General features: G+C 43.2%; 1 protein-coding gene across 2 annotated transcripts in view; it reads left to right on the top strand.

Moving 5' to 3' along the window:
* The window catches only part of LOC114036192 (natural cytotoxicity triggering receptor 3 ligand 1-like), a 10,519-nt gene extending 231 nt beyond the window's left edge, over positions 1-10,288 (top strand). The window contains exons 2-5 of one of the 2 annotated variants that reach the window (XM_027852630.1): positions 3,622-3,975; positions 4,833-5,045; positions 6,156-6,251; positions 8,932-10,288. In XM_027852630.1, coding sequence (XP_027708431.1) covers positions 3,622-3,975; positions 4,833-5,045; positions 6,156-6,232 — 644 coding nt within the window. In that variant the 3' untranslated portion in view covers positions 6,233-6,251; positions 8,932-10,288. The remainder of the gene's footprint in view (positions 1-3,621; positions 3,976-4,832; positions 5,046-6,155; positions 6,252-8,931) is intronic. The other variant, XM_027852631.1, reaches the window with a different exon arrangement.
* The last annotated feature ends 265 nt before the right edge of the window (positions 10,289-10,553 follow it).

The raw sequence follows: 10,553 nt of genomic DNA on the forward strand, positions 1-10,553 counted from the left end.
GCACGCCATCCCGGCAGGTTTCGTGGTGTTCTTTGCGCGGGAAGTCTTGGACGGTCTCTCCAGATTTATCCAGGCGGCATGGGCAGCCTGTTGCTGCATGAGGTCGGCTGCTTCCACTCAAGTCCTTCTCTTCTAATTCCTTGCATGTACAGACGGTTAGAGTTGGGAGCCTTTCAGAATCATCGAGCGTCTAGACTCTAGACTATTCTAGCCCAATACCCTTCCTCCTCTTTTTTGATAGTGAAGGAAAGAGGTCCAGAAGGGGGACCAGTGACAGACAGCAAGCACCAGAACCGAAACTGGAATGTAGGACTTCTCCCTCCCTTCCCCCAACTCTCCCCCTCCGTCTGGGAACCAGAGCTAGAAGGAGGTACGTTAATGAGTGGTTCTGTCCCTCCGGGCCGGGCTGAAGAGAGTCCTGGGCCCCCCTCACCTGTAAAATGAGCGATTCAGACTAGATAAGCTCGAAATCTGTGACTTTGGTTCCTTCATTTCGAGAGGAGAAAAATGAATGAAGTCCAGAGAGGTTTCACAGATTGACAGTAAAACAGAGATTCCCCGACTGCCCCCTATCTGCAGGGCGTCTGCCCCTTCGGGTAGTCGGGTTTTCTGCACTTCGAGGGAAAGGTGAGAGGCTGCTTTTTAGCCGCTTTTCTGCCCACTTGAGCCGCGTGACTCTTGGAGTGATCACTCTAGGGGGCGGGGTTTCTTGGGCTTTAGGTGCAAACCCAGTCTTGGGTCGGGAGAGGCTTCGAAGGTCCCCTTTACCCCACTTCCGCTCCCGGCTCCTCTCCAGCCCTTCGCCTCTGGGCATCTATGAGACAGCGTTGGGGTTGGGGAGTTCGGATTCAATACAGACAAGCTCTCGCAGGGTGGCCGGAGCTGGTTTCTGAATGGGTCAGTGGGCTCCTCCTGCCCCCTCTCCTCGCCTCTTCCCGGGTCTCACACATGGGCTCTTAGAATTTGGAGAGACCTAAGGGATCGCCCAGTCCTGCCTCTTTATTTGGCATTGGAGAAAACTGAGGCCCAGAGAGGGGACGAGATTGTTATAATTCACACAGGCAGCAGAACAGGGATTGGAATCTGGGTCCTTCTCTTCCTTTCCCAGGGCTGAGGCCCCGGTGTGTCTATCAGGAGGGCGGTCTGGGAGTGATTATCAGGACTCTGGAGTTTTTGCTGTTGTTGTTTGCCCTGTCTTCTCGAAGAGGACCATGACATCAGGGAGGTGATGCCATGACGAGCAAGTGAATTGGATTTAAGTGAGGGAGGGCTGTGCAAGGTCACCAGCCTCACTGTCTTCTCCGGAGCCTATTCTGGAGAGAGTCTCATGAGGGCGCTGTGTTCCAGCAGTTCTTTTGTAAGGTTGCCCCTTCTCACCCCCCAGTCCTCTCTCCGCGCTCCACGCCCACAACCTCCTCTTTTTGCTGTGGTTTCTGCTACAGCCCCGACTAACAAGACTGCAATGCTGGGAAGGCTTCATTTATTTATTTGATTCTGAGAGACATTTCTCCCCTGAATATTCACACATTAACAGGCATAGAAATCTTCCCATTTCCTTCTTATCTCAATGACATCCAAACCCTCAAAATTTTCTTTCCGTAGTCAGAATGGAGCATTTCACTTGCCTCCACTACTTTCTCAGTGGGAAGGCTTTAAAGGCTGTGTAATACATCATAATAGAAGTACTGAATTAGGGATCAGAGGAGGGAGCCCGAAAATCCCAAGATCAGCTATTTGAGAGCCATGTGACCCCTGGTCAAGGTGTTCATCCTCCCAGAGACATATCTGAAAAATCAGGAGGTCAGATTAGATGAACGCTAAAGCTCTTTCCAGCTCTCAATGGATGATCTGATGCTTCCTCATTCTCCTCCCCTCTCCTCAGTGGCTTCTTTTTGCACCCCAATCCTGACCTCTCTCTTGTCTTAGCAGATGTTCTTGCATTTTATTTTCCTTTAAAAACAAGGGCCAAAAGCTGAGAAGTTCCTCTCATCCCCAGTTCTCTGCCTGAAGAACTCTATACATTTTTACCCATTCTTTGCTCCTTTATTTTTATTTTTTGGTAGCTAGGTGATGCAGTTAATAGTGCACTGGGCTAGGAATCAAAACTATCTAAGTTCAAATCTGGCCTGAGACACTAGATTTGTGACACTGGACAAGTCACTTCAGCTTTGTCTGCCTCAGTTTCCTCAAGTCTAAAATTGGGATAACAATAGCACCTACCTCCCAGGATTGGGATCATTATCAAATGAGATCATATATGTCAAAGCACTTAGCAGAATGGCTGGCACATAATAGGTACTTAATAAAATGCTTATTCTCTTCCCTTCTCTCATTTCCCTTTCCTCCTCCTTGCAAAGGCCAAACCCTCTCTATGTGTCCCCCATCCCACTGTCTCTCATCTTCAGGAGCTTGTTTAGGTTTAAGAAAGGCTTTGCATGGGAAGTGACTGGAGCTGAGTTTTGAAGGAAGCTAGGGATTCTACTAGGCAGAGGTGAGAAGGGAGTATGTCCCAAGTATGAGGGTAGCCTGTCTGAAGGCATGGAAACCAGAGATAGACTAGCCCTCTTTCTCACCTCCATGTCCAATCAGTTGCCTTGAGTTCAAATCCCACCTGATATACTTAATAGCTGTGTGAACCTAGGCAAGTCATTTAACTTCTGATTCCCTTAGTTTCCTCATCTGTAAAGTGGGGATGATATTAGTACCTACCTCCCAGCATTATTATGAAGATTGAGTGAAATAATATCTATAAAGCACTTTGCAAACCTTAAAGTGGTATTTCAACGAGATAGCTATCCTGTTATAGCATCTCCTGCATCCAGATACTTCTCTACATTCACACAGCCCTTACCCTGATTCAGGGACTCTTCACTTTTTACCTGGGCTACTGTAAAAGCCTCCCAGTCAGTTGTCTGCTCATGTTCTCTCTCCTCTCTAGCCCATCTGCTACACAGTTGCCAAAGGTTCTGGTCTGTCACTTCCTTGATCAAAAATGTCAGTAGCTCACTATTGCCTATAGGGTAAAATATAGTGTCTTTAATCTGGCATTTGGAGTTCTCCACAATTTTCTTCTTTCTAGCCCTGTTTCCCACTGTTCTCCTGCATGGACTCTTATGTTCTAACCAAACCAACAAATGGTTCTTCTCTAAACTCAGTATTCCATTTCCCATCTCAAAGCATCTGCACAAATCATTCCGCAGGCCTGGAATCTTCTCCCTCCTGTCCCTCTCCTCTGCCTCAGACTCTGTCTTCCTTCAAGGCTCATTTCAGGTGCCACTTTCTCCCTGAAGCCTTTGCTGATCCTCCCAATTCTCAAGAATTCCTTTCTGCCTTCATTTTCCTTGCATGTTCTGATAGAACACCCAGGTAGAATATAGTGTAAGCTAGTAGAAGGCTAGGGACATATACTGTATTCTGTTAGAAACTATATATATATAGAAACTATATGTTTTTCATTTCCAGTATGTAGCCCAATGCCTTGCACCTAACAGATGCTTAATAAATGCTTTCTGGGTTAAACCTGCCCCATCCTGTGACTCCACTGTCTAGCTCTTTCTGTGCCATGTTGGGGGGTGATGAATTGGATGTCAGCTCACAGCCTGTCCACCCTCATTCTTGTAGGTACTCTGGAAATGGAGATGAATGGGAAGGCTCAGATGGCATCCCTCAACACAAATGTCACCATCCCCTGTATCTTGTATGAAAGTGGTTCTGTAACCCTGAACATCAGTCTCATTGGAGTCAGGTGGTTCCTGAGAAGGGCAGACTCTGACAAGGAAGACAAAGTCTTTGAATACAATGGAGGAAAACAGACTCAGTTCAGACCAGGAGCCAGCATCTCACTGTCAAGGCTGAAGAAGGGAAATGCCTCTCTCTTCCTGCCTTTTATCCAGCTTCAGGAAGGAGGAGAGTACAGATGTGAAATAATCATCCCTCCTACCAAAGAGGAGAGAACATCCAGAGTGGACGTGGTTGGTGAGTGAGAAGGGACCTGGTCTCTAGTGTTCCATGTGTATTGGATGGCTCACAGTTGGAAATGTCTGTCTGGGCAGAGGGTGGGATGAGAGGGTGGACTGTATGTTAATTGATCAGTCAAACAGTAATGATAACTTCCATTTCTAAAGCCTTTTGAGATTTTCAAAGCATTTTCCTCCTGACAAACCTATGAGGCAAAGATTACTATTCCCATTTTATTGAGGAGGAAACTGAGGATCAGAAAAGTAATTTGCCCACATTTATACAAAAAGTTATTCAAGCTGGAACTTAAACCTAAAGCTTCTAGCCTCCAAAGTCCATTGAATTTTACTCTGTGCCTCAACCCAGAGTATTTATTGAGTCCCCACTGAGTAAGACTCATGACACTGTCTAGCAAGGTTGGCTGCACCTTGTAGTACTTGCAGTCTTCCTGAGTGGAGCAAGTACCTACATGTAGGAAATTATGAATGTATGGTACATTGAAATATAAACTAGGGAGAGAGGTTCCCAGGGACCCTTTATGACTTTTAGTCTCCGTGACTCTGGGAAAGAAATTTCTACTCCGTGTACCCCTATTTCTTCATCTGTAAAATAATCCAGAAGAATAATTTTTTCTTGTCTGATATTGATTCAGTCTAGACGAATACTATCTCTGTATATGTGTGTATTTGTGTGTTTTGAGTGTGGGGGTGGGTATCCTTTAATGCATGAGGGGATGGTGAGAAGTGAATCTTCTGGAACAGTGCTTAGCACAGTGCCTTACACATAGTAGGTGTTTAATATTTATTGATTGACTGACTGACTGGCTTCCAGTGTGCCCTTAGCATGGCCCAACAATGAGTCTTATCTCTTTACAGCTCAGCCTCAAATCGCCAACAAGAAAGTGATTTCAAGCACTCAGTCTCCGGATGTGGAGAATACTGAGAATACTGAGGAAACCTCCAAGATTCCCTCTAGGAGCAATGATGGTACGTTCAGTGCCACAGACAGTAGAACCAGCTCCCAGTCTACGGTTACCCCAAAAACACAATCGATCTCATTGCAGAGTGGTACTCTCCCAATTGTAACAGGTATCTGTCTTCCTTAGCTTTACAGATTCTTAAATTCAGTGTAGTGAATTTTATACATTGTTCTTTCTCATTTGGAAAACTAGGCTTAATTGTATATTGAATGATGGAATATATTTATTAATTTCCTCTCTTCTATTCTCCTCCTTACTTCTTTTCCTCTCCTTTCCTATCTCTCCCTTTCTCCTCATTTCTCCTATTCTCTTCTCTTTGCTTCTATTTTTCCTCCCCTTTTCCTCTGCTCTTGTCCTGTTCCTCTCCTATGCTCTTGTCTTTGACTAATCAATCCATCAAGAAGTATGAATTAAGCACTTACTATGTGTCCAACACTGAGTTCAGTCTCAGGGACACAGATATAATGCGTGAAAGAATCCTTACTACCAGAAGCTTAGCCTTGTTAGGCAAGACAACAAGTAATGATAATGATAGTTATACAGGGTCTTTCAAAAGTCATTTTATACAAGATGTCCCAAAATTTGAGTTTGGTTTTGAGTTTAAAACTTATTGGCTTTACTAGCTTAAAACCACTTTAAGATTTTAGGGATACTATATCGCACTTTAAGGTTTGCCAGGCATTGTTTCTATGATATTTCATCTGCTCTTCATGCAACAACTCTATGAGTTAAGTGTCATTATCATTTCTATTTTACAGAAAAGGAAACTGAGGTTGAGAGAAGTTAAGTGACTTGCCTAGGGTAACACATCTAGTCATTGTCTGAGGCAGAACAGAAAGTCTTCCTAACTTCAGGTCGCCTAGCTGCCTTCCATAAAAAATTCACAAAAATATTAAGTATATGTGCATATATTAGAATATATAGAATAAACATAAGGGAAAAATATGCAATAGTTCAATAGAAGGCAGTTTGGGAGAGAGGGGATGAGCATTTGAGGACATTAGGAAAGGCGTCATGTGGTTTTTGAGTTGATTCTTCAAAGAAGAATGGAAGGATTCTGTGAGATGGAGGTGAGGCTGGTGGGCCTGATGTCCTGGTCGCAGCTGCCCAGACTGGCAGCTGAGTAGCCCCAGCAGTGGTGGCTGCAGCCATCTTGTCTCGCTCTCTAAATATATTGACAACACTCACTGTTCGTATTCTTTCTTTCCTTATATTATAGGACATGGGAAGGATTACTTTATCTACACGGTGATTTTCGTGATCCTGCTTTTATTTCGCTTGTTTGAAGTCATGTAGTGTCTATGCTTCAGGAATGGTAAGAGGCTTAAAGGCTGACCTGGTCCCAGAATCCCCAGGTTAGCAGGGTGCTCCTCTGACTCACCTGATGTCCTTGGGCAAGTCATTGTCACTTTCTAGGCCTCCATTTTCCAGTCTGGAACATGGGAAGGATGAGATCTTCTGCTTTGTAGTTTTAGGAGAATGAGTGGGACTATTTATGCTCAACAACACTCAAGTGTTCTTTTTTTTTTTTCTTTGCTGAGGCAGTTGGGGTTAAGTGACTTGCCCAGGGTCACACAACTAGCAAGTGTCAACTGTCTGAGGGTGGATTTGAACTCAGGTCCTCCTGACTCCAAGGCCGGGTCTCTATCCACTGTGCCACCTAGCTGCCCCTCAGGTGTACTTTTGAAGGAAGTAGGCTGTATAGTCCTGCTTTCCTCTAGCTCTGGGATATGTGGGGTCGTGTCTACTGTCCTCTAGCTGACACCAAATTTTACATAAAATTGGAGGAATGCAGCCTAAAGTTTCCCTCAGTCACTGGCTTGAATCTTTCCTTAGAATCCTAGACTCTTAGCTCTGAAATGAACCTAGAATTAGTCCAACCTGCTAAAGAGTAACGTATTCATATTAACTCATGTCTGTGCAACATTCTAAAGTTTATAAATCACCTGTCATTGCCACCATCCTGTGAAGTAACTATGTAATGCAGGTATTATTAGCCCCATTTTAAGAAACTGAGTCTCAGAGGATTTTTGAATTGTATTTTATTTTTTCCCCCAGTTATATGTAAAGAACTTTTAGCATTCATTTTTACAAGATTTTGGTCGTAGAGAATTTAAATTTAAGGTTTTAAGATGAGTCACTGACTGAACCAAGGATGAACTAAGGCTCAGGACACCCAGACCAGCCTATGGTTCCCCATTCCTAGCATTGCAGTCTTCTCCCTCTATTTACCCAGGCTCTGCCCCATGCTTGAGATGCCCTCCTTCTTCATCTACATTTCTTGCAATCACTGCTTCCCTCCCAGGCTCCGCTCCAGTATTACCCCCTCTAAGAATTCTTTTCTGATTCCCAAAATTCATTAGTGCCTTCCCCGGGGCTAGCCTTGGAACCAGGAAGACATGGTTTCAGTTCCTATCTTTGATCCTTGCTGGATGTATGTGACCCTGGGCAAAGTCACCTAACCTCTCATTGTTTTGTCTAAGACTATAAATTGCAAAGAAGATGTTGCCCTGTATTGTTAGAAGTAGTTTCTTTACTACTATTTGTCTTTAATAATATAATAATTAATAATAATAATAACAATAATAGCTAGCATTTATATAGCATTTTAAGGTTTGTAAAGTGCTTTACAATACTGTATCATTTTATCCTCCCAACAACCCTGGGAGATAGGTGCTATTATTATCCCCATTCTATAGATGAGGAAGTACCAAAGTAACAATTCCAGTCCTTATTCCTGTATCCTGAATTTACTTATGGGTGAACGTGTTGTGTGTACATGTTGTATATACATGTTGTCTGTACAATGTTTGGGCATTGTCAGGGATTGTAGCTTTTTGTCTTTCTATCTCTATTGCCCGTTTCAATTCTCACCACTGACCTGGGTTCTCAGTACAAGGTTTGGCCTCAATAACAAATTAGTGTGGATCTGTGTCACTGAAGATTTGACTGAATCTCTAAACAAATTGAAAACATTACAAACATAAAGAAGATGTTGGCCATGCAAACATTAAATATGGGCCAGTGTAGACCTGGCTACAGTGTCTGAGCACAGGTCTACATTCAAACCTTGATTTTTCATCTCTGTGTAAATCACCGGCTTTTCTGGTTTTGCTTGATAGGCTTTTGAAATCTGAGGTTAGTCCATTTCGTCCCCCCATCCACCCCCCATTGTAGAGAGCTTAGGGAAGGAATACTCATTTCATGTTAGCCTGGGTCAAACTTGCTAAGGTGGGTTACTCTCTGTCCCCAGTCAATCGGATGAAATGATCCAAGGTCAAAAAGAAATGCTTTTTGGAATAGTATTGTTTTACAGTATTGGGGAAGGGGATTTTTCTTCTTGTCTTTTTAAGCAAGTCTGAGTTCGCAAGTTAGGACCCAGGAGAGGCTGGGCCCAGGGGAGAACTTTCTTGGTCTTTGAATTTGATTGCTGTCTTATCCCCAGCTCACTAAGCTCCCTTGACTCTTCTTCAGCCTGAGGTTAACGCCCATTGGCCAATCAAACCCCATCTGCACCAGGCTTCAGTGAGGCAGGTCTCTTGGTGACAGAAGCTTCTGATTGAAAAAATGGATAAAGCAAAGCCAGCTCTCCCCAAGATGTTTTCTTAGTTACTTGGTTATCAGATCATGGAATTGAAAGCTGGAAGAAACTTTAGAGACCATCTTTTACAATCTGTTCTTTTTAGAGAGGAGGAATCCAATAGATGGGACATAATTTCCCCAAGGTCACACAGGTACTAAGCAGCAGGGCTAAAATTCCAACCCATGTCTTTTGACTTTATATCTGGTACTCTCAAAAAAAGAGGAATTTTTTTTTCCAGATTTTTCAGGCCATAAAACCTCTTTGCCTGAATCATCCTGATAATTAATGAAAATTTGCATTTTTTGGGGTGGTGGCAGAATTGTCTCAGTTCCTTTGGTTCTGTGAACATAACTATGGTGGGTGGAAGTGAGCTTCCAAACTCTCATCCTATGTTCCCTTCCCTTTTAACCAGGACACCGACAATATCTGAGTCAGTGTGACTCATGACAAAGTCAAGGAGCCAGCCATTTTGAGGTTTTAATACTGAAACTTATTTCCAAGGATCTGGAAATGCAAGAATACAACGGTCAAAATGACGATGAACTTCGTAAGCCAAATGATGAAGTGGACAGTTTCAGAGGAAATAGGGAAGACGTTTATGAACCAACGTAGAGTGAAGTGAACAGGATATAATAATGCAGCATCATGGGGAGAAGCAAACTTTGGAAGACTTTAGAATCCTGATCAACACAATTATAAATTTGGAGTACCAACAAGTGAAGATAAAACACTCCCCTCCTGCCAGAAAAGTGATATGCTTAAGAGGCATATCCTATTCAACTCTTACTTCACTTCCATTCTCTACCAGTAAAATGATCTTTTGACAGAGAAGGAAAGAACCTAAATAACAAATAATGAATTAAAATCTAAAATAAATAAGGAGATAATAAGAAAGCACTCAGTTGTCCTCGATGAGGTCAGGTCACTAGGTATAGATGATTGACATCCAAGGGGACTGAAAGATCTGGCGGATGTAAGCACTAAGACACTGTCATGGATCAATAAAAGATCACAGAGCACAGGAGAGGTGCCGCAGGACTGGAGAAGGGCAAATGTTTCTGTTTTTCAAAAAAGGGAAGAGAACAGAGCCTGCAAACTATAGGCTGGTAAGCTCAATTGCTAGCAAAATTATAGGACATATTAATCAAAAGACTATGGAGAGATAACTGGCCTTAGAGTTAGAAGGATCTCAGTTTAAATCTTGCCCCAACATCTAAGCAGGAGCAGACAGGAGTGAGTGACAGAGCGATTAGGCCTATCAGAGATCTCAGGAGCCAGTTGAGAAGGTGCAAGGTTCTAGATTCTCACCATATATTTCCTTCTTTAATTAAGACAGCCACAAGGTTTGAGATAAGAGTGATTTCCACTGAGCCGTATGCCAACAAACTTTTGAGGTTTCCATCCTGAATGTTATTGCCAATGACCTGGAATCAAAATAATACATGGGACGGCATAAGTTATGGGAGTGTTACTTAAGCAATGGCTTCCATCTTGGCCAAGAGGGCTGAGATCTCCAGTTCTGGGAAAATCATCCTCAGGTCACAGGCTAGTGACCATGAAGAGGACATCTGTTGCCTGGTCCCCTTCCAGAGGACAATTTCACAAGGAAGATGTTCTAGTTGGATATCCAAGGGAGTCCAATCTGCCGAGGTTGGAAATCAGATTGCTAAGGGTTGAGGAGTGAGTGAAAGGAGAGAAAATGGAGACAGCTTTTCTTAGGCATTTGGCTGTGAAAGAGAGAAGAGAAATAAAACAATACCTCAAGGGAATGATAGGATCAAGTGAGAGGTTTTGTGTGTATGTGTGTGTGTGTGTGTGTGTGTCTGTGTGTGTCTGTGTGTGAGTGTTCAATTGGGGAAGATCTTTGAATATAAGTATCAGAGAATGAGTTGATGCGTAGGGAAAGATTAGGCAGGAGAGATGTTTAATGTCTCTAATTCCTTTAATCCTAATATGACATGACCTCAAAGTCTCCTTCACAATTTTGGTCACCCTTTAGATGCTCTTTATCTTATCAGTGTGCTTTGTGAAGTG

The sequence above is a fragment of the Vombatus ursinus genome, unplaced genomic scaffold, assembly GCF_900497805.2.
Source record: "Vombatus ursinus unplaced genomic scaffold, bare-nosed wombat genome assembly UNPS02009770.1, whole genome shotgun sequence".
In the NCBI taxonomy this organism is placed as follows: Eukaryota; Metazoa; Chordata; class Mammalia; order Diprotodontia; family Vombatidae; genus Vombatus; species Vombatus ursinus.